The 24838-nt window shown below is 42.5% G+C and overlaps 1 protein-coding gene across 7 annotated transcripts in view; it reads right to left on the bottom strand.

Moving 5' to 3' along the window:
• The window catches only part of HDAC4 (histone deacetylase 4), a 288250-nt gene that overhangs the window by 178909 nt on the left and 84503 nt on the right, over positions 1 to 24838 (bottom strand). For 5 of the 7 annotated variants that reach the window (XM_062002060.1, XM_062002065.1, XM_062002062.1 and 2 more), the window contains one exon: positions 1002 to 1073. The exons of 1 other annotated variant lie outside the window; for it this stretch is intronic. In XM_062002060.1, coding sequence (XP_061858044.1) covers positions 1002 to 1073 — 72 coding nt within the window. Of the gene's footprint in view, positions 1 to 1001; positions 1074 to 4572; positions 4614 to 24838 lie in introns of those variants that run through there. One more of the 7 variants, XM_062002064.1, reaches the window with a different exon arrangement.

The following is a 24838-nucleotide window of genomic DNA, read 5'->3' as shown; positions in this document are numbered from 1 at the left end:
TATGCAATAAAGTCCACAAAAATCTAGGTTAGGTCACAGCCCATATTTTTCCCCCTAATTAAGTGAAGTTGTTTTGATTAAGCTTCATTTACATTTTTCCAACTTGCATTACCTGAAGCGCTTAGATCTTCTGCAAGATCTCTTCCTTGATATAAAAGGACCTAAAGGCATTTTGGAAGGCAGCACAGAAGGGAAAGTTGGATTTTCAAAAGAACTCGAGCTCCTGCCTGGAAAGTAGATAATGCTTCTTATATCCTATCATCGCTAGTATAAATATCTCTCTCTGCACCTGGAAACAAAACACTTTTGGAAGAGAGAAGGGGGAAACACAAAAGACAGCAGCAGATTGCTTTCCATAGCACTTCATGTATTTGCGACCAGAACTTTGGTTTCTATCACTTGAAGTGCTGCAATTGTTTTATCTCAGCTCCGTGAGGAGCAGACAGTCTCCATAATGAACACAGTGGCTGCTGTGCTTTGTTTCGTGCCAGAAGGACAAGACCTGAGAGACACCAAAGCAGGTTCATCAGAAGAGGGAAGAAAAGCAAACAGCCCAGAGCCCAGCATGATACGCTTTGATCACTGCTGGGCTCCTCATTTCAACACAAGGAGATTTCTCCTTAATGAGAGCAGCAACTCAAAATCTGCTTCAATTCACAGTGCTCCTTTAAGGCTGTGAAAAGACCCATAAGGTGCTGCTTTGTTCCACTGTCCTCTCCTTTCTAAGGGAAAAACAAGCAGCTCCATCCAGGTTAGGCTCTCCCTAGTCCCCTGACATGGGTGAGGGCTGAGCTGTTTGAGTTATCCCAAGTTTGCACTCTTCTCCCTCCACTCCCAAATCCCTCTCTCCCAGCCTGGGAAAGTAGATGTGTGCAAGTTCTAACACACTTTGTTCCAGTTCTTTACATTTGCATTTGCTCTCCCACTTGCAAGACAGAGCTGCAGAATATTTTACTGCATTCCCAGAATAGGAACAACATTTAATAAAAGTTTCTTCTTACCAGAGCTAGGCATGTGGTTCACTCTAGGTGGATTCAACAGCTCTACTGGCTGGTCTCTGCCAGAAAGCCCATCTGGAAAGAAAAAAAGAAAAAACAACCCAAAATCATCAACTCTTTGGTTAGCTGAGCTATTTTTAGACATTCCAATTAGGAAAAAAAAATCACTAATCAATTATCAATGTGAAAAAAACAAGCAGCACAAATCAACAGAAATTAAAGAACATTAAAATAACAGCTATGTAACAACTGCTCACACTAAAGCATAAAGTAAAAGATACTTTAGCCCAAAAGGTGCCCAGGTTCTCCCCATCTTCAACTCCACAACTGGTACTGATCCAAATCCAAGAAAAATCCATTATAAACCTTACCATATAGTAACTAAATAGCAATTCATTGCTTGATCGGAGAAGTGAGTGAGTTAAGACAGAAGTGTAGTCCTGTGAAGCAAAGTTGAAGAATGGCTGTAATATGCCAGGGAGATGTTAAGGAAAACTGACAAATCATTGGAGGAGATTAAAATGCATAGACATGCATAACAAGACCCATTTTGCATAAGTTTGGACTTCAGAAAGGCATTAAAAACATACTTTGTAAATGATATGCAGAAATCCATCTTGCTGAAGCAGTTCTCTATTTAAAATATTTCAAAGATTGTATCTTGCATTCAAGGAGAGTTAAAACAGAAGAACACAATACTTAACTGCTGCAGACTGCCAGACCCGATTTTCTAGTCACTCATTCCTCTCCCTATCTGCATGCACACACACACTCCTCCCCCTAATAAAAGCTGAAGTAAAAAATGCTAAATTATGTTTTCAGGACTTAGATTATGAATAAAGAAAACTTTTCTCAAATCCATCTGTTGTACTGTAAATACCTCCACCTTTACCAGTTCTGTCTCACTTGTTCTCCTCTAACCCCTTTCCGCCCTCCACGTTGCAGCACAGATACCATCAAGTGAAACCCTGTCTGGGGACATCAAAGTCACTCCATCTCTCACAAAGCAAAGTATTATAAAAATGTTAAGGTGTCAGTGGAACATTAAAAAATATATGGAATAAAATACAATGAAATTCACACTTTGCTTGCTTCTTGTTTTCTCCAACCCAGGTTTCTAGAGAGAATGCAGAGTTGGGTCTTCTCCCAATACTTGTAGGGGTCTGCCTCCACTGGCCACACCAAGGATCACTGCAACCTCAGGGAGCATGTCAAGAAGTCAAACCACAACCACACTGCGTTGTCCTACAACAAGTAATTCAGATTATTAACATCATGACTTTTTGGCTGTTGGTTTGTTCCTTCTAGATCCAAGAGAGAGGCTGGACTGTACCAGAGTGGTCACAACCTAATGTCAATGGGATGACACACATCCAGCTGAGCTTCACCCGAGTAAGCAGCAGTGGATGACATTAAATGAAGAGGAAATTGGATTGAAGGGGTAAAGCAAAATATCCCTATTTTAAATAACATTCAGCCATCAGCCTCCCCAGATTCACAACCCAGATCACTGCAGATCAAAGAGCACAAAAGGAGAGCAAAAACTCACGCTCCTCCCTAGTTACTAAAATGTCAGGTCTTACAGCCTTGTTTTTTCTGTAAGATGGGCATTTTCTATCTCAGCTCTTATTAGCAATTTTTTAATTGATTGGTGATCTCCAATCCTACTTGCTGCTGAAGCCTTCACTATGATTCTGTACTAAGCACACAAGCCAGCATCACTCCGGGACCACGAGCAGCTCCCAAAACTCTTCAGCCTGCCAGCTGCTTGAAAACATAAGAAAATAAATATATATCTCACTCTGCTGGGCTCTCCTAGCAACAAAGTAGCAGCCACCCCAAGGGCCAGCCGGCATGGCATGCATAGCTGCTTCAGCATGTGCGGCACCTCGCATGGAGAGAGCAGCCGGGAGAAGGGAGAAAGCGGCAGGGGGAGGCAAGATCAGCCCTGGGAGCCCCCAGCTTTTCCTAGGGAGTGGAATATTTTCAGGTTCACCACTGAAGTATGGCAGATGAATATGTACCTTCAGAGGAAAAGGATCCATCTACAAAACAGAGTCCTGCAGTAGCAGCCCAGGTACTCTGTGAGACTCCCTTGCAGCAAGACTGTGGGAGCGAAGGTGCCCTTTTCTCACGCTAAACCCAGCAGTTTTGAAGAAGTGACTTATTAAACCCAGTGTTCTGTGGTACAAAGCTGCTCTCATAGAACAGCTGACAAGAGTCCACCTACTGCTATGGCAAGCCTGTGGCAGCGATTTTGGCAGGCACACCCTGCTGCCCAGACACCACCGACAGGCACCTGCACAAAGCAGGTGACCCACCCAACCACATTGAGAGAAGATTTTTGTTTGCTGCCTGTGGACTTCCCTCCGTTATTGTGAATTTGCAGCATCACCAGAAATTGATTGAGAGATCACAAAGTGTTGGTAAGTGTTGGGTTTTTTAATGTAAGAAATTAAATACATTTTTCAACTAACTTAAAAAAAAAAACCAACCGAAACAACAACAAACCACAGATCAACATTCTTCAATCTTTGTTTCAGAATGTGTAATAGACTAAACACCAAAGAATGCTTAAGAAGATATTTTAAAGCACTGATGCCTTAAACACTGGAAGTGAAAGTAAAACAAGAGCAAGGTTCAGTACTTGCTGTTTGGAGTGATTTTAAATATAAGTCTCAAAAAGGCAAAGGGTGGGAGGAAGGCAAAGGAAAGGGAGAAAAAAAGGCAAAGGATGGAGAGAAAAAAAGGCAAAGGAACAGGGGTAAGAAAGGCAAAGGAGGGGGGAAGAAAGGCAACGGAATGGGGGAAGAAAGGCAATGGAATGGGGGAAGAAAGGTAAAGAAGGGGGGGGAGAAGAAAGGCAGAGGAACAGCGGGGCAAAGGAAGAAGAGGGGAAAAGATGCAGCTTGTTGGGAGATGTTTGTACAAGGCATCTTTCCCAGGCCACTAGTATATATTAAAAAAAAGGTTAGAATAAGATGTAGACACACAAGCCACCACATCCCTTGTCTTCCCCTTTAAAATTAAGCTCCCTCACATCCACCATGCTAAGCACATGCATCCAGCAATCACAGCACAGCAAACAACATGCTATTTGAAGAAGTTGCTTACCCTAAGGAGACTTCTTAAATTATCTTTTTTAAACCCCTTGGGTTGGTATGTCCAGCCCATAATCATTTCACCCTACTGTGAGGGTGAAGGGGTTCTGGTACAGGCTACCCAGGGAGAGCATGGAGTCTCCTTCTCTGGAGGTTTCCAAACCCGCCTGTATATGTCCCTGTGCCCCCTGATCAAAAGGAACCTGCTTTAGTGGGATTTGGACTGGATGAGCTCTGGACGTCTCTTCCAGCCCCACCATTCTGTGATGCTGCCTTCGCTCCCTCTGCAAACAGCCCTCTGCCTTTGCAGGGAGAGGAGTGAACACACAAGCTCACAGATTGCTGTACCCGGCTACCCATGTGCTGTGGTTGCAGGCAGTAGCCCCACAGTGGGAACAAGCATCCCTGGCATCTCCACAGCTAATAAAATGCAGAGAAGTAAGGCAACATTGAAGACATTTCTTATTACTCACTTTGAGACATCTAGAGGGTTTTGGAGGTTGTTGTTTTCTTAATTGAAGTGGCTGCAAAAACTACACATCCTGCTGTATTGCTCCCCATACACACATCTTCTCTGTTACTACAAAACACAAGCAACAGTGAAAAAGCCAGGACTTCGGAGAGATTTCAAGCCCATTTTATACTGCTACTTTGCCTCACTGCAGAAATGGCCTATGTTTAAGAGAAGCCTATGCTCTGTAATCACACCTTCCAAGCTGGAGCTCGGTTTTGTCCTTTCCCAACGGCCACAAGCCAAAGCCTGAAACTCCTTCTCCAGCTATCTCCATAAACCCAGAGAGAGTCCATCTTGTTTCAGACAACACTCGCTGTCAGGATACCACAAGGAGATTCCACTAAATCATATTCCTACATCACATCAGCTACTTAGAATGCAAATTCTTCTTTTTGCTCTCTGTTGCAGCGGCTTCATGGTATCCATATTACTCAAAGCTGCATAATTCATACCATCAATGAGTTTCATGTGACAGAGTGTGAGAATAAAAACTCTGTCCCATGTCCAGACTTAGCTTGGCTTTTGAGCCTCCCCAAAAAGAAAAGAAACCCAGAATACAAAATCTCATCTCTTGAAGCATTTAAACATTCCTGTTGTCTCCTTGGATTCCTGCAAGCTAATGCTACAAGAAGCAAAGAAATCCTTTCATTTCAAGGGACGAGGTGATCAACTGTATCGAGTCGAAATACCACTGCATTTAACAAAGCATCCTATCTACTGCCAACATAATATCAACCAAAAAAAATACCCAAACCAACCGAAAAATCCTAAACCTTCCGAAAGGAGCAATGAAAGGAAGATTTTACAGTCATAACTGTGCTACGCCAAACTTTGATCAAGTATTGAAATCCGTACACCACATATGCCAGGACACCACTCAGCAATATCGCTGCCCACAAAATCACTTGCTGTGATTGATTCCTTCTCAAACAGAAGAGGCTAAATTGATGTCAAACTTTTAAAGACTTATCTGCTAAAAAAAACAAATCAACCCTGAGAACTGACCACTGAAGGATGAAGGGTTTTGGAGTCCTAGGCTGTGAGCATGTGCTCTACAACTTTAAAAAAGGAAAGACCCCACCCTATGTTTTGCATCTTCAATCACATCGCTTCAACCATCCTGTTCACACTGAAAATACACAGGTCACCTGGGGGGATCTAAGCGAAGCATGTTTTCTGCTACTGCTGCATTGCATTTTCTTCTTACCACAATTACCGAACACTCTCTCTTAAATCAATGTCTAATTGACCTTTGTGTGAATAGAAAAGCACGATGGTTTCTGCCAACATTTAGTGCCAAGAGCGGTCTGGGTCTGCCAACGCCAAAATTAATATAGTTTCCATTAAAAAAGAAAAAAAAATTACCTCTACTCCCAACTTTTACAAAGTGTTCAGCTCCAATTCCCTCCACGCCTCACCACGTATCGACAGAGAAAGCTTTGACAATTGTACAATTAAAAAAAAACCCCAAAATCAAAAAAACTCAAGAGACTAAACTACCTGTGCCACACGCAGCTCTGCAGTTTTATCCCTGCCACTGCATCAAGCCCATCACAGAGGGCTTCTGCAGTCCCCAGAAAGCACACACAGATGGGTAGCTGCTTTTCTTATCACAGGCAAAGCAAATGTGAAGAGGACGAACCATGTAATTATGATGTGACCCTTTTACAAGCCATAAACCCTGCTTTGAATAGTACTGAGAAAAAAGATTACATACAAAATATTTTCGAGCTCTCTACTACACAAGTTTTGCCAAAGCTACTAAAAATATTTGTCAAGAAAATGCCCTCTTGAATTGGTTCTGTATGGATCAAGTTAATGATTTCACAAAAAATGTCAGACAAGTGCAGTGGTCAGCTGTCCCAGCTGTACCAGGGAAGCTGAACTGGGCAGGTTAATCCCAGGGCTGGTGTCTGCAGGCAAGGGAAAGACAAACTGCACCGTCCATCAAGCCTGGAAGGAAGCAGACACCAGCCTGTGTGATTTATGGCTCGAGTTAGAGGACGTTTAGTGTAGCTTAATTTCCAGATGGGTATTTCTATTCATTAATTAATAAGATAATAATAAGCCATTATTCACTGAGGGGAACTTGAACCCTTTCTTTTTATCCTAGTCTGTTTCAAAAAGTTGTTTAAGTTACATTAAAAATATAGGAGGACAGATCTGGCAGTAGCTGGGTTTGCAGGATTTAAACCTGTGGAAAATAGCAAAATAAAGACATGATGGTAAGAGCAAGAGCAAGGCCCAGAATGAGACAGAAGCATACATGATAAAAACCCTTAGAGAAGATGAAGCAGCAAAACAACGAACATCCAAGGCAGAAACAAAACAGATGAGGACAGGAAGTATAGCTTTATTACTTCAAAAAGACAGACAAATAATGAGCAAAACCAGAAGGTTGAAGCATTCAGTGAGCTCTTACAGAAAACTGTAAGCAGTCTTACTATAATTAACTCTGAAGCTGACAAAAGCAGAGCAGATCTGGGAATGAGGAGGCTCTTTGAATAGTCTTCCATGTAATCGTATCTTTTGACCTGATACAAATCACCCTGCTCTACCCGAACTCCTTGAGCAAAGTGATCAACAACCAATAATTATTTTTAAAGGACATCAAGAGCAGAGGAAAAGTCCTACAGAGACACAGAAGTAAAACTTTAAGAGATGCAGGGGAGAAAGGCAGAAATGAGGGATACAGAAAATTGCCATTATTGACTACAATTTGATTTCCTGAAAGAAAGGACAATTTCAAGAGGTAGAGAAAAAAAGAAAAATCAAGTAACATGAAAAGCAAGATGATGGATCAAGGTAAAAACAGGTAAATGATTTCTCTGTCAGTATCTTTGGTGTCAAACTGACAAAAAAAAGGTTACAATTTTAATGAAGTTTTATAAAAAAACAAAAACAAGACCAACAATCCACATGGAGAGGCTACATGAGGCATATTAATATGAAAATCAGGTCTGTGTGAATCAGCATGAAACAAGTCTACACGTGGTCCAGTCGTTCCGTCATCATTCGCTTCTCGATCAGTTATATCCAATGTATTGCAGTGGTTCACCATTCACTGCTAAGAGCACTAAAGCTGCATTTAAAACTCAAGTGTGCCCTTACACCACAGAGATCCCTGTTCTGAGCACAGAATGCAGAATTCAATGACAAGCTGGAAAATTCATGCCCACAAAGTTCAGTGGCAAATGAGTAAAACCTTACCACCATGATAAGAATAGTCAAATGTACAATTACAAATGAGAAATACCTGGCAAAGCAAGGATACCTCAAAGAAAAGCTGAAGGACTTCACAAAACTGAGTATCCACCCCTGGGCAATGATACAGAAGACTCAAGTTCATTCCAAGACGTGTTAGCAGGCACATATGCAAGGCAGGTCAGGTCATTACTCAAGGGACACGGCAGCCTCTGTGGCCAAAGCGCTGCCCTTGATTTTAGATCCAACATCAGAAGATGAATTGTAAACAATCAGGGAGAAATCTCCAAGACATGTCTTTTAGAAATGAGAGGGTCTGCAGAACTCAGTAGTTTTTCCAACATCGGCCTGTTCTCACTTGAGGGAAGACAATACTGTGTCCCCAAGACTTTGTCAGGGTAAGCAATCACCTACTAACACAGAGTTTGTGATCTCTCAACCAAAACATTTCTCATCATCTTTAGTCATATACTTTCTGGACAATGCTTCACCACTTAGCAGCAATCAGTTACTTCTGAGAAGGTAGGGAATTACGCCTCCTGTAAGCAACAAGTCCTAAAACCTAAGACTTTGCCATCCAACTTACCAGTCCACATCTTCCACATGAGACAGCTACTGCTACTTGCCATTCACAGCCTCAGGTATCCATTCCAAGCTGGTTTTGGGGTGGCCTTAGCACAGTTTGCAAAATCACCGATGAACCATGCCAGTCTCAGTAATACAGTAGGACTTAGACCTTTTTTGTCTACGTATTTCCCGTTTGTAAATAAGAAAAAGGAGTGCTGAGGACAACTGTTGAGCAATAAGAGATCCCAATAAGACATCTGCAACAATTCAAATGACTGGTGATGAATTTGATAATTGTTTATTTGCAACCCACTCGCAAGGCAGTTACCAGATTATTTTGGTTATTTTTTCCCTGGGAAGATACAGCTCAGTAGTTTGCCTCCCCATGTCTTCCAAGCCAAAAGAGAAGCTGTAACTTCTCAGTGCCCAATACATAAAAACCTCAGACAAAACAAGGCAGCTGACAGTAAGCTCCAGAGAAATAGCCATCAGTTGCCACCTGAGACTATTCCAACAATATCCTTTTAAGACCGTGCATCCACATTAAAAACTAAGCTTTCATTAATGACAGAAAGAAAAGACAAGTTTCTGGGTTTGTAGTTGTCATCAAGAAAGCATTTACCTTGTTCTACTCACTGCTTTCTGGTAAAACAATAGCGAACTTGTGTCACAAAAGAAGAGAGACCCATTCTCATTTCTCAAACCATGCCACCCTCCTGTCTGCTTCCTGGCACAACTGAAAGCCATCAAAACAAAACAACACCAAACTTCTCAGAAAAGCTGAAAGACAGAATCAGCCTCACAGACATCTTCACTCCAGAAATGAACTGCTGCATGCTTGATCAAGGTTACCTTCAAAGCCAGTAAGAAGAGGAGCACTGGCAGGATCAGCTTTCACTTTCTGTCAAGAGTGGGCTCTTGCCCCACTTCCAATATTTTTCCACATCTCATATTTTCAGTTGCCTCAGTGGAGGAGTCGGAGCACACAGACTTGTATTTTTTGAGGGATACACCTCAAACTTAACCCCATCCACTAATGAGGACTCATGTCTGGAGGACTGGACTGAATGTAGTCCTAAAGCAAGCTTCTCCAACCCTGCCCCATCCCTGCCAGTGTTCCAGACCAGGTTGGGTGGGGCTTGAAGCAATCTGGTCTGGTGGAAAATGTCCCTGCCTATGGCACAGGGATTAGAACTAGGTGATCTTTAAAAGGTCTCTTGCAACTCACATCATTCTGTGAGTCAAAGCAACCCTGCACAGCCTGTATACCTCATCAACATCATTTGCTACGCTCCACAGAGCTGATCCTCTGCATGGTATTTGTCAGCACAGTCACGAGCTATCCTCCTTCTTGTCTTCCCCTTCCCCCAGCTCCTTCCCTCTGATGAAGGCTGCCCAGTGGTCTGAGCCAGCATGAGCCTCATCCCTTGTAATCAGGCTGCTGTCAGCAGCTTACGGGGAGGTACACACTGTGAAAAGAGAGAGTTAATCGCTCTTAGTGGCAGGGAGTTATGCACGGTCTCCGTTACATGTGCAAGCCCACAGCAATTTCCTGGATCTCTTCCAGGCCCAAAAGCATCTACTTTTCTCCCCGCTATCAGTATGTACATACCCTAGCCACATTACAAAAAGTATTTCGCATTTTATACATGAGTTAAGGGGTTGTTTTGATGAACAATGTGAAAATAGTATTTACCTGCATGACTTCTTGGCAGGATGAATAGATGGTTCTGGTCAACTGTATAGCTGTTATTTCTAAAATCAGGCCATGCCCTAACCTTGTGGCCTTGCAATACCAGGCAGTGAAAATAAGATGGCTGAGAAATAAAAGTCTCATCCCCGACTGTTAAGCACAGTCCACTAAAACATTCTGACTTGCATATTAACGGCTACAGTCTGTAACAGCAAGTTAAAATATTAGTAATGAGAATAGTAATTATCATGGAGGTATTATTTATTTGTCTATTCATTCGAAATTTACAAAGAAAAAATAGCCTTCAACATTTACAAGAAAGCAATTAAGGCAGCAAATGGATTATTTCTCTTTAAACCTATGAGAAAATGCTCAGTGCATATTTCCTCTCTAATTTGTCTGCACTCAAGAATCTATTTTTGGAAGTCTCCCTAGACTGTATTGTAGCACCACATGTACTGTAATGGCATTTTAATTAGCCCAGAGAGCTGGAAGATGCACTATGCATCCGAAAGAGAAGCAGCCTAACAAAATAAGAGCATCTTTCTCTTCCCTTCTTTGAGATTTACAGCAGCTATCAAGTCGAAATACCAATTATGGTTTCAATTGGAATCGACTGCAATTGCTATAAAAATCCAGCGCATCGCAATAGCCTACAGAGTTCAACAAAAACAAATGTAGTATTTAAGCACTATTTACTCATACTGTAAAGGTGGATGGTAAAAATAAAATGCTGCAGATACCCACAGGCCAAGGATGCGGGGGGCGGGGGAGGGAAGGGGTAGAAAGAAAGGAGACAATAAAGAAATATAGATATGTATTAGTTGGGCTCTAAATATGTCACGTTTTGGCCTGCAAGTATAATCAAGAAAATACCCATTCAGATGAAAGCTAATCCAATCTTGTTTATATGGGACTGCTTGGGGTTTGGGTTTTTTTAGTATTATTATTATTATTACTACTACCACATCTAATATCTAAGCTAGCCACCTTGCATTGCCACATTGCCAGTGACATCACGTAACCGTCATCAACACGGTCTTGTATATATATTTATCTATTTATTTTTTTATTTTGGTGCAGGAAAAACTAGGTCAGGCTGATGTCCATCTCAGCTACAAAAGAGGCTGACATGACTGGAATCATAAACCTCAACAACACTGACTATTCCAGAGACATTCATAGGTCCAGATGTCAGGTTCCACTGAAGCCAGGAGTAGACTGCAGCACTCAGCATCTCACAAGCAGAAACTATGATGGGTTTCAAGTTTTGTTTTGAATTATAATCCACATGAATATTTCACAAGAGTCAGCAGATGCTCAAGCGTAACATCTACGAGAGCTTTGTATTGCTTTCCTATCCAGAACTTCGTAAAGACAAATTCAGCAGATCCCACTTTCGTTAATATCAAGGTAAAGGTAACACTCCGCAGCAGTTAATAAGAAAAGCAATCTTTAATATATTACTAGGAGCCAAATACCTAAAATCCATTACAACAGGAAACACTGTGGTACTCAAAGTATTTACAGATTAATATCCAAAAGACAATACACTACTTCTCAAAGGCCGAATCCTAAAAGCATTGTATTCTACTTCCTCTGCCATGATTTTCCTCATTTTTTTGGAGTAGAAGGATAACGCAGCTCCTACTGAAGAGTCTCTTCAGCAGACTCTGATGACTTCTTCTGCCCCAAGTTTGAAAGACATGTCATTTTGGAAATCCACAGTAATAAAATAATCCTTTACACATAAATGTAAGTAAGTGACGGTCTGTGGTAACCTATCCGTTAGCTCAAAGAGAGAAAGCTTACTGAAAATGGTCTGGCATAATTATAGCAAAAAGGAACAGCTAGCCATTTCACTAGACTTGCTTCCCTCTTTGCACAAGGAAATAATCAGCCTTCAGAGTCAGAGCGGACTGTCCACAGACAGTCAGTGGAGCAGCAGAAAAGGCACTGAGGAGTTCATTTTTCTTGGGCCAGGCTACACATGGCAAGTGGCACCAGTCTCTGCCACTGATCTGGTGTCTCTTGTGAGGGAGACAGGGTCAGCTGAGGGCAAAGCTACAGCCACAGCCCAGGATTTAAACACCTCAAGAGGCGTTTAAAGAGGATCTTCGATCCCTGCACACAGAGCAAAGTTGAGCACTGAGGCACGGCTGGTGAGTCATCCAGGAGGGAGGAGTTGCTTTGAGCAGTTGGTGGTGTGGGCAGCTATGGTAGCAACCCAGGCAAAACCTGTTGTTCAAAGAAATGTGGTGACCCAGACGGAAGTCTCTTGTAAACGTGTAGGTGTCTGGGTCTCTGGCTGCAGGGAGTGCTGGTGTCTGGCAGTCTTAGCAGGTGATGTAAATGACATCACCTTTGTTTCATGTGACCAAGAGAACGATCTGCTTAGCCTGGTGGTTGAACTCGAGGAGGAAAGACAGGAGCATCATGGGGTGTGAGAGAAAGACAGATTGGTGGACTGAGAATCTACAGTCTCTGCGGTGTGAGCAACAAGCCAAGCCTTCACAAGAAGTACAGGATCCCCTACAGTCTTCTAGCCAGGTTAACAGAGTGGACCTAAGACATGGAGGGGAATGGATACAGGTCCCTTCTCGGGGAAGCAGGTGGATCTCTTCCTGGCCACTTACTCCCCTCCAGTTGCCCTTGCATAACCGGTATGGGGCTTTGGAAGTTGAGGGCCAGGCAAGGGAATATGAAGATGTAGGGCTGCTTCAGGAGGTGCCCATGTTGAGTATGTCACCATCATGCCTTAGGATTGCCTCGATTAAAAAGGAAAGGAAGGATATAGTAATAGGTGATTCCCTTCTGAAGGGAACTCAAAGCCCCATGTGTTGACCAGACCCATCCCACAGAGAGGTCTGCTGCGTCCCTGGGGCCCAGGTTAGAGATGTTGCCAGGATCATCTCTCATCTGGTGCGGCCAACTGACTACTACCCACTGTTGGTAATGTAGGTTGGTAATGACAAGTTTATGGAAAGGATTACAGAAGCTATTAAAAAGGGCTTCAGGGCACTGGGGAGAATGCTTGATGGATCAGGAGAACAAGTAGTGTTCTTCTCCATACCTCTCAGGGCAGGGAGTAATATTGAACAAATAAGGAAAGCACAACTGGTTAACAGGTGGCTCAGAGACTGGTGGCACCAATACAACTTTGGGTTTTTTGACCATGATAAAATTTTCATGATGCCAGGTCTGGTGACAGCTGGAGTTCATCTGCCTCAAAGCACGAGAAGGACCCTTGCAAATGGTTGGTAAGGCTCATATAAAAGATAAGTTTAAACTAATTTTGAAGGGGGAAGAAGATGAAACCAAGCCTGCTAGAGCTGAGCGTAAGGGTGGCAGGCCAGTGTAAGGGGTAAATCCTACACAATCAGCTTCCTTCTTGAAATGCCTGTACACCAATTCATGCAGCATGGGGAATAAATAGGAAGAGCTGGAAGTCTGTGTACGGGCAAGGGGCTATGACCTGGTGGCTATTGCAGAGACATGTAGGACAGCTCACATGACTGGAATGTGGTCATGGATAGCTGTGTCCTTTTTAAGAAAGGCAGGCAGCCAGTCAAGGTGGTGGAGTTGCTCTTTATGTGAAGGAGCAGCTGGAATATACTGAATTCTGACAAGGTGAGGATGAGGGGCAAGTTGAGAGTTAGAATTAAGGGGCAGGCTAGCATGTGTGACACTGTTATGGGTGTCTATTACAGGCCACCTGATCAGGTTGGGGAAGTTGATGAAGCTGGGAGCAGCCTCAAAATCACGGATTCTGGTTCTCATGGGGGATTTCGACTACCAAGACATCTGCTGGAAGTCCTACAGGGCTAGTCACTTAGAATCCAGGAGGTTCTTTCAGTGCATCGATGATAATTTCTTGATGCAAATGATGGATGTGCCCTAGGAGAGGAGCACTACTAGATCTTATATTCACAAGCAAGCAGGGTCTGGTTGAAGCAGAGGGCAGCCTCGGCTGCAGCGACCACGAGATGGTGGAGTTCAGGATCTTGTGCAGTAGGAACAGTATATACCACGCAGGGTCACAACACTGGACTTTATCAGGGCCAACTTTGGCCTTTTCAAGCAATTACTAGGGGACATCTCATAGGATAGAGTATTACAGAGGCCCAAGATAATTGGTCTATATTGGTATATATTCAAAGATCACTTATTCTAGGTTCAGAATCAGAGCATCCCAGCAGGTAAGAAATCAAGAAAGGGAGCCAGGAGACCCACATGGTCCTTCCAAAGAATTACAAGGAAGAATTTCTTCATTGTGAGGGTGACAGCATTGGAACAGGCTGCCCAGATGGGTTGTGGAGTCTCCTTCCCGAGAGATATTCAAAACCTACCTGGACGAGTTCCTGTGTGACCTACTGTAGGTGGTCCTGCTCTGGCAGGGGAGTTGGACTAGATGATCTTCCGAGGTTCCTTCCAACCCTTAAGATTCTGTGTGATTCTGCATGTGATTCTCTGTGTGAAAGTTAGAGCTCCCCACAGACATAGCCCTTCTATCATTCCCCAGACAGAGAAAGCTTAAAGTGAAGAAAAAGTGAAATACAAGGAAAGAATTACCACATTAAAGAAACAACATGTATAGTACACTTTTGATGTGCGTTTTTCCTTTAAGCCAAAAATATCCATATTTAATGTTGTTTTTCATTCCATTCTTCTGTAACAAGCTTCAAAATCAGCTCAGTACACAGAAAATAACCACAAAGTCCAATTTCGGATGAGCTGAAGCAAACACTTGCAGTAGAAGCAAAACAACCCTACGTCCTGATCACTTGTTGCACCTTGGCAGCCTGAGAGATTACTCAATCTTACTCAGGCAAGACAGAAAACCAAGAAATACACCTGCTCCCATCCAGAGCCAAACACCTACCTAACAAGTGCAGCATACCACAGAGGTGGACTGAACACCAGGGTCCCAATCATTCCACAATATGCTCCGACTCCTAAGGCAGGAACCAGCTCAGTCTCCATTTGAGCACTTCAACAGCTCCCATGGGCAGCTGCCTCCTGCACACAGCCACCGGCCAATCTGAATGCCTGGAAGCTTTACTTCTCCAGTTACAGGCAGAAAAGACTATCTTATTTCATACACGTAGTAAGCATGGCAGGACAGTACTATGTCAGAGACCTGGCTTTATTTTAGGCTTAACTTACTCCACCATTTCCTGCAGTCTCTCATCCACATCCACCATTCAGAAGGTATTTGGTGGTATATGCCTTCCCACTTCTAGCAACATCTCAAGCCCCAGTAGGACAGCTCAAGGTTTCCACTGGGTCAAGAGTAAAAGACATTATCATATCCCTGTCTCCCCAGAGTGCTGGGATACTCAGGGTGAGGTCTGTGGGATCCTGCTATGTCCTGATGTTAAATTCATCTGAGATGAGATGCTTGCTGCACACAGAACCTGGTACTTAGCACAGCACCTCCCCATTACCCCAGCCCTATTCAAATAACTATCAACACCAGGCAGCAGGAAAATTGACTCAGTCTGCTCCTGACATAATACCAGCCAATACTGCCCAGGGAGGTTGTGGAGTCTCCTTCCTGCAATGTCTTCAAGACCCACCTGGACATGTTCCTGTGCGACCTGATCTAGGTGGATCTGCTTCTGCAGTGGGGTTGGACTAGATGATCTCTAAAGGTCCCTTCCATTCTATAATTCTATGAATATCTACCAGCTTCAGATAGCTCGTATGTAACATCTTCATGTCAATTATGTACAGAGTTTTCAAATTTGGACTTCAGATATTTTTAAATCCCAGAGGGGAAAAAAAAAAAAAAGAAAAAAAAAAAGAGACTACCATTTCAAAGCATCTAAAAGTAGATTCTACTTTCACAGACTTTCACAGCAATTTCCCTGCTTGCAATGAAGGAGCTGAGACTATGCTGTTTATTACTATAAATATATTCATAGATACTTTCCCTGGCACGAAGCACTTCCATTTTAAAGGCAAGAGATTCATCATCTCTTATGGATAGCTTCATCCTTACTGCTTTTATTCTGTCAGTGAGCACAGGCTCCTGGCAAGAGTGGAGGAGGGTGCAATCTGCCACCATCTGCAGGGTGCTATTCATCTGAAAAGGTGACTGTCCTCAAGAAATTAGCATAGGCCAAGCATTAAACTTAACTGTGGAATATTATGTTCAACCAACAGATTCCACTGAAAGCCATTTTACAAAATGTTCCTGTCCCCTGCAGTTAGCACGGTGAGATTTCTTTTTAAAGTTTTTATGTAGTCTTTTATCAAAAGTGAATAAAACTTTCCCATCCTTCTTAGTGCATGAGCCAGGTAAAGCCAGTATTCCACAATCACAGATAAATATTTCTACAGAAGACCAGTATTATGAATGTGAGGTGCGTAATCTGCTGAGACAGATCCCATGAACTTCAGCACGCTCAAAAGAGCAAACTCCATGGGACTCCCTTGGCATTCAGCAGAAGAGGTGCTGCTGGCACCCGGCCATTTCACAATCACGGTCTATTCAGAACACATGAATTCACGTTTGATAGCTACAAATGCACAGATATAATGCCACTTTAATCTAAACTAATATCTCAGTAGGTTTTAAAAACTGATTGGCAATACAAAAAATACAAAAAAAAAGGCAAGGAAAGAGAAAAAAAAAACTTGAAATTATCTGCAATTGTCAGCCTAAGGGGACGTACGAAGCGCATTTCAAAGGCAGGAAAGAAGGTTCAATAACCTGTTTAATTTTCCCTTCTCTCCGGTTGAATAAACTGTCAAGAAGAAATTCAGCTGAAAGACAGTCTGTCTCTTCTACAGCTTCAAATGAGACTCCAGCTCCTGCCCACATGCTCACAGGACACTATGTTCAAGCTAACGAGACTCCAAGTGAAGAGACGGTTTGCCTCACCAAACAGGGAACGAGCTGTGTATTACACAAACACAGTGGCATGGGCTTCCTTCCTTACCCCAGCTCTGCATTTTGCTAGCACATGCACTAAATAAGACTCATCCACAAAACTATTTCCAAGATAGGCTGCATCCAAAAGCTTCGATCCTTTCCACATTAGAAAAGGGAAGTGATGATAATTACTCAGCAACCCATTACACTAATGCTTTCAGAAACCAGGCTAAGCTGGGGAAAATTCCTAGATGATGTATAGGGCAAGGAGAAAAAAGGCAAAGGAAACTGATGCTCAGACCCCTCCCAGGACACTGTTGGCAATGGGAAATATCTACCATTTCACTACTAAGCAGATCCCTTCTTTCCTTACAAGCTGCAGCTTCTTGAGTGGATGGCTGAATTGGAAAGAGTAGAGGAAAAAAAGCAGAATTTTTCACTGAGGAAAATAAATACAGAGACATGGAAACAGGACCGTCAACAAACTGAGCAGGACTTGGGTTTGATGGAGCTGCTGGGTCCCAGGTGGCTGTCAGAGTGCAAGGCTTCGAGTTTCAATCCAAGTGTTCCATCAAGCCTTTCTTCTACAAAACAAGAGCTAAAATACCGGAGAAAAAATCCACATAAGTGAAAAAAATCCTTCAGAGATTTGAGAAAGCTTCCAATCAAAGGCAAAACACAAACAGCATAGTCAGAGAAGCTGGACTGGACATGTCTGCTGTACACATAGCTTGTCAGAGACCTACAGAGACCCTGAGAGGATTCCTCTCACTTCCGAGCTGTCACATCAACCTTATCATCCCATGTGCATCAGGACACCCAGAAACAGCAAGAGCTCTATGGATGCTGTTGCCTCACATCTTCATCTCCCATGTATCACAGTAGCCATTCTCCTCTCCCAGAGGACCTGGAGACACGTAGGACAGTGTCACTCATTTAAACCCAGCTCCTTCCATTTTCATATACATCCATCCAACTGGCAGAATTTGTAATTAATCCATCCTCAGTGAGATCAGCCATCTCCCCACCTAGCTTTACCCAGTGCCAGGGTTAGCTCAAAAACAAATGTCCTGCTTCCTTCTACCTGTTACATGTTTTACCCATTGGCTGGAGCATCTCTCTTATGAAGACAGACTGTTGGGGTTGTTCAGTCTGGAGAAGGGAAGGCTCTGAGCAGACCTTAGAGCACCTGCCACTTCCTAAAGGGGCCGAGAAGAAAGCTGGAGAGGGACTTTCTACCAGTGTCTGGAGTGACAGGACAAGAGATGATGGCTCCAGACTTAAACCTCCCTCTTTAAGTGAGATATTAGGAAGAAATTCTCCCCTGGCACAGATTGCCCAGAGAGGCTGTGTCTGTCCCATCCCTGTCAGTGTTCCAGGCCAGGCTGGATAGGGCTGGCAGCAACTTGGCCTGGTGGAAGGTATCTCTGCCTAGGACAGGAATGAGATGAACTTTAAGGTACCTTACAAGCCAAACCATTCCATGACTCTATATATTTGAACTGCTGCAGGCAGGGGCTCATTTCAGCTCTTACCGCTGTATTGGGGAAAGAGTCAGCAGTCCGATGCTGACTCACTCACCGCACATGTTGACCTTGGGTACCTGCACAGCCTCTGCACTTCTGCCTTCTCAAGGAATTCATCCTTGCATGTAGTATCTTCTCCACAACCAAGTGTGCTAGTGTAACAATATAAAAATCTGTTGTTCACTAGTAAGAAAATCCTTTTGGTCAAATATTTTAAGGATCAGAGACAAGCTGACCATGCTTATTAGCAGTCTAAACTTCAGTTCACCCTAAGCCCACTGAAGACTGCAATCGTGTTTAAAACTCAATCCTTCCTCTCAAAAAAGGAAAAGATGGATTTTGTTCCCTTGCTTTGCTCAAAGAGGTGCACAGAAAAAAAAAAAATAAAGATCTTGGTGTACAAAGTCTGGACAGTTATTTTGTGCAGTCATATAGTTAAGACCATCAAAACACAGTAACTGCTGTCAGAATATTCCATCGAGGAAGAGCTGCAATATCATGACCACGTGAAGCAACAGTCCACGTGAAACAAACGAGTGCTTATCCCCAGGGGTTTACATATCAAATTCAAGGTGCTGCTCTGAGTAAAGAGTCTACAGAAGAGGAGACTGCGGGGGGATCTCATTAATAAGTATATAAACGGTGGATATCAGGAGGTTGGGGCATCCCTTTTTTTCCTATTATATCTGGCAACAGGACAAGGGGTAATGGGAAGAAGCTGGAACACAAAAAGTTTCATCTCCTTCCTTGGAGGTCTTCAAGATCTGCCTGGACACATTCCTATGTGACCTGATCTAGGTGAACCTGCTTCTGCAGGGGGGTTGGACCAGATGATCTCTAAAGGTCCCTTCCAACCCCTACCATTCTGTGATTCTATGAAGCTGCCATGCTACATCTCAAAAATTACTGACATACAAAGGTCAAAATCCCTTCCCAATGCACTAATTCAGGGTGCTTAAGACAAAACAGCCAACAGAGACAGCACCCAGCAAAGATTAATGGTTGAACCAAAATCATCACTTAAGATTCTGAAATGATCCTGGAAGGACAGGAATAAACTGCAATTAAAACAATGTATGCAATTCAAAACAGCTGTGCCCGGTTACTCCAAACTTCAAAGCTGGCTCTTCACTCTCAAAATAAACAAACCTCCCAAAAGCACCAAAGACAAAAGCTTACTTTTAACTAAGGATAAGAATGTAGATCTATTCATCAAAAGTCTCTGTTTCACTTTAAAATAACTTCTAAAAAGAAGTATTTCTGTGAAAATTCTGATATTTTATACTGGAACCCTGAAGCTGATGCAGCCTTTGTACAAGAAGCACTGGATGGAGGCCTTGAAAGTCTGTTAGATAGGTAAGGGTGTATGTGAGAGGAGGATGGCAAAAGGATTTCTTATGCTGCCATAACACTGACAGCGAGAACAGGCCTCTCCCTTTTTGTCAGAAAGGCAGAAATCCCAAAGTCGTGAATGTACTATTGTATTTTGTGAACTGCTCATCACTGGTACTGGTCCATCAATGGAGTTCATAAAGGAGCTCTTTCCAGCTGGCTCTCCCCAGCTCACACCAGAGCTGCAGTAGATCTTTCCAGGATTATGAAGGGTTTTGTTTTGGTTTTAGGTTGATTTCAACATGCAGACCTTCTGTTCCAAGAAAGTACTTAAGTGTTTCATTTTATTGCTTTAATCACCAGCACACACATAGGGCAGTCATTTCCAGCCTTGTGCCATTATTCTCAGAACAAGGTCCTCCAGCAGGTAAGGAACACAAGCATCATCTTTCAGGTGCCCTCTGAAAACCTTACTTGACAACAGAAAAGTGCAGCTTATATCAACTCACAACCACTGAAGGCCATGAAAGCTCCTGAGTGTGTGATGTTCTTGTTGAACATGGTTCATGTCACAAGCCCAGGTTGCTTCCCTAGCTTGATAACCAACCCAAAGGAAGGCTCCCTCGAACAAGGCCCTCCAGCTTGCTTCCAGATTTCCTTTTTCATAGCAGGATGCACTATTTTAACTGTTGTCTGTATAGCTGGACACTGGAGAAGGTGCTAAGGCATTACTCAAAGAGATGGGAAAGCAGAGCAACACCAATAGCCAGCTGAAAAGACACAAGACCTCACATAAACAAAGATATGTTTTGTTGGATGCCAAAAACAGCCTGCTGTCATGTGTTCTTCTACATTATACTCCAGGCACCCCTGATTTTCATTCACAGGTGACATGGGCTTAATTCTGCATACTTCTAGCTCTGACCAAACTCAGGTTCTTCCACATATTTTGCAAAGAAAGTCTCTAATAGCCTCAAGTTGCAACAGAGGAGGTTTAGACTGGATATTAGGAACAATTTTTTCCCTGAGAGGGTTGTTAGACACTGGCACAGGCTGCCCAGGGAGGTAGTGGAGTCCCCATCCCTGGACCTATTGAAAAGACGTGTATCTGAGATGCTGAAAGACATGGTTTACTGCTGGGCTTGGCAGTGTGAGGTTAGTGGTTGGACTCCATGGTCTTAAAGGTCTTTCCCAGCCAAAACAATTCTATGATTCCTCCACTCAGCTCAGTCCAAGGAGGTTGGGACAGAAGTTCCCATTTGGATAAATTTTATGCATTTCAAAGAATGCAAAATCTTTTATCTTTAAACTGTTGCATTTCTCCTAAACCTGAGGCTCCCCTGGATATCTCTTGTTGTCAAGGAGAAACCCAGGCTGTTTTACACTCTGCCAATAATTCCCATTGTTGATGACAGTAAATACATTATTTTTGAGAAACTGAGATTGCTCACAGAAACCTGCTTCGGCATGCACTTGGGGAGAGAGTCCATGACTCACACAGAAGATAGCTCCCACCACCTAACCTTAGCACCTGCTTTGATTCACCCTGATGATGGAAAGCAATAGAAAGCTCTAGCAGAGAAAAACCTCACTAAAGCCACAAGAAAGGGACAATTGACAACTACTCCCTTGCACTCAAAATGTCTACTTTTTCCTGTTCTATTGCCAATAGGGGTTTAACACAAGCTGAAATGCTCATGTAATACATAAATGTTTTGTTCTTATGGCTTTACCACAATCACTTTTACTTGGCTAGCTAATAATATTAGCAATATAGGTTTGCTATAGTAAAAGCATTTTATATTGCATTAAAGACAGCAACATGAGACTAGCACATTTTTAAACAGAAATTTCTAATGCCTGGTCTGCTGAGAAGCAATTCCCATTTCTAAGCAAAGGAAAAGAAAGTCCATCTTATCATGAGGCTACATGCAGCCAAAATAAGCACCCACTGTGCCAAGCTACTTCAATAAAATGACACAAGAGTCTCTAACTCCTTACCTGACCAAGACAGAGCCCTTTCACTCCGAACAGCTTATGAGATACTGAAACTCACCTATCTGATGGTGCTGAACACTTTCAAACAACAAAAAGGCATGTTAACTTCAACAGCAAAATATATTAAAAAAACATTCACAACTCTTTTCTGTGGTGAAGTTTCTTTGATAAGACAAAAGAAATGAAAAAAACACATTAATGGGTATTACTTGTAAATTCTTTTCAAGCACATTTGCTTTTACCTGCAACGTACAGCCTCATGGGAGACTGAAGCTTGCTGAACCACCCCACGGACTGTACCTGAGCAATGCAGTGGCCACTTGGATGTGCAGAGTGCACAATATCTGTCTGGAAACGGTGTTAATGTATAACAATGAATCTCAGGAGTTTTAGCACCCAGGTGAGATCTGAAATCTATGAGGTTTTCTCTGAATGCAGAATGAGGTGACTCCATGATGAAATGTTTTTTTGTATATTACAAGAGAAAAAACAATGATAAGAAAAAGTATTTTGTAGAGGTCTCCATATACTACAGCAGGTGTAAGGTTTGCTGTACACTTTAATATCTGATCCCACTCCTAACAAAGGCACTTCTCAGCTTGCTCTAAGGCAGTTGCCAAGTTTCACCTTCATAAGCTGAGAAACTATGCAGATGATCTGCAAGAAGCACACTGTGAACCACCTAAACGTCATGCATTCAAAAGTGTGTTAGATCAGCAGAGAAATTAGTCCCCCATTCCCAGCTCAAGATACCCACTGCAGTGGCCCAACAGCCCACATGCCATCAGAAGACCTCTTAGGTTGCCCTAGGGATCTTCTCAACGGTCATCTCTTTCCCTCCAAAGAAAAAAAAAATCCCATTCCAAAAATGAAATCAATACTTTAGTTTCAAAACTGAGTTAACCCAACATAGATATGGCATTGTCAAAACACATTTTTTATTTAAAAAGCTCACTTCCAAGTTTAAACAAAACTAACCATTGATTTATGACCACTGCAGGCTTTAAGTTGCACATGAGATGACAGGAGCTGCCGCAGGTTACGCTGAATACAGTCACGTGCGGTCAACTTGCACAACAAACCATCTGTGAAGCCAATGTGGCCACAGTCCAATGACTGCAAGCAGGAAGGTAAGCCACACACGACTCACAGAGGAGGTGACAAATATGTACCCCACCACAAGCAGGAAAGCAAGAACCACAGCTAAATAAAACAAAGACTGAGAGTTGCAAGCAACGCAAGAAACCAACCTGCAGAAACATCAATGCCAACAAGTCATCATTCTTAGCAATCAAAAAAATTGATGAAAAAAATTAAATGTCAAGACAGGTTTTGGTTTGGTTTCTGGTTTTAAGTATCCCCACTTTGTTATATTGGGGTTTTTGAGTGATAGTAAGAAAGAGTAAATTAAGATACTTGGTTTTGCTACTTAAGATACTGTTTAAGGTGCCATTTACCTAGGAGTAATCTAGGGAAAAAAAAGAAAAATAAAAAAGGATTTTTTGGTTGGTTTTTATTTGTCAGAGCATTTTTTTGTTTGTTTAGTGCTAGGTTTTGTTAATCTGTAGTTATGTACTCTCCATTTCTCATCTTAAAGTCAAGACTCCCAGAGTTTTCTGTGTGCCCCAGTGAAAAGGCAGTTGGCATCTCCCAGAAAGATATCAAAGATGAGAACACCATCAGAGCTTCTCCCAGCTGAGGAGTCCCTTACCATGGAAGGGGAAAGACATTGAAAAATCGGTTACAAGCAAACAGGGCAAATCAAAATTAATGTCTCATACTACTGTGAAATAGATTTTCAAAGAGCAGGGCAGATGCAGACAGGCACTAAGTTATTCCCAACACTACAGAAGTCAGGGGCATTCACTGCCAATCTTGTGAACGTGGTCTTGTGTAGAAGGTGCCATCTCACCTCTCTGATCTGCTCTGATCAATCTCGTGAACATGGTCGTGTGTAGAAGGTGCCATACCACCTCTCTGATCTGCTCAGAAGCTGCACTGAAGTCCTACAGACATTAACATGTCATCCAGAGAGCAATTTTATACATCTAGGAAAGCCATAAAACAGAGTCAAGACTTGATGGTAAGGGAGGGAAGAGTGTAGGAAGATGGCAGCTTGAAATCAGGAAATTATTAACTGGGAGCTGCTAGAAAAAGCATCCAGAAATCCCACGCCGGTGCAACCAGAAATGTCCATGCCAAGTCTGAGCACTCCTCTCCCACGCTGCTGGTGAGATAGTTTTTCTTTTCAGAAAAAAAAAAAAAATCCTCACAGATATGAGTCTCTGGGTTATGCTTCTGACTTGTCTGAAAAGCCAGAGAGATGAAATGGCTCTGAACTAGTGCAGATCGGACAAAATAATGCAGTCTTTTTAAAGTCACTGATTCTCTCCCTCACAAGCAGTCCTGCTTTCACAAGTAGGACTCTCTGAAGGTGACATACACTGCCTGGAGTTAGGAGCTAATAGCTTTAAACAATACTTTTGTTTAATGCATAACAGGCCTTGAACTGTCTCTTTAAAAAAATTAAAAGTAATGCTTCCTTCATAAGGCCTTTCCAAATCCATATTATATTTCTGAAGCTAATAAAATAGAAGGCTTAATACATAGAGGACACTGTTAAGAAATTAGTTAACTCATTGCTATAAATGCAGGTATATGTATTGATTATATGGAGGTACATACACAATTATCATCCTAATTCAAAAATATTTACCATTAGTTTACATGAGAAGGAAATAGCAGCATGTTCCGTAAACATACCAAACACCAAAAAATTGTGAGAAAAATTAAAAAATGGTACCAAGAAGAACAGAATTTATTTGGAGATGTTCCAGCTTGTATAAGCTTTATTCTCCCTTCTTTCAGGGTGGGAAGGGGTGACTGTAAACTGGCAGTTTCCTTAAGCGTTGGGTTCCTGGTTTCCTGCTCCAAAACTCCCTTCTCTGCTTACTGATGACACTGGTGGCCTGTAGGAACTTCCTCTCCCTGCACTCTAGCACTGCCATTAATTTTGTGCCTGCAG

Source organism: Colius striatus, chromosome 9 (assembly GCF_028858725.1).
Source record: "Colius striatus isolate bColStr4 chromosome 9, bColStr4.1.hap1, whole genome shotgun sequence".
NCBI lineage: Eukaryota > Metazoa > Chordata > Aves > Coliiformes > Coliidae > Colius > Colius striatus.
The sequence above is the reverse complement of the archived record's forward strand: the minus strand, read 5'-3'. Positions and strand labels throughout refer to the sequence as shown.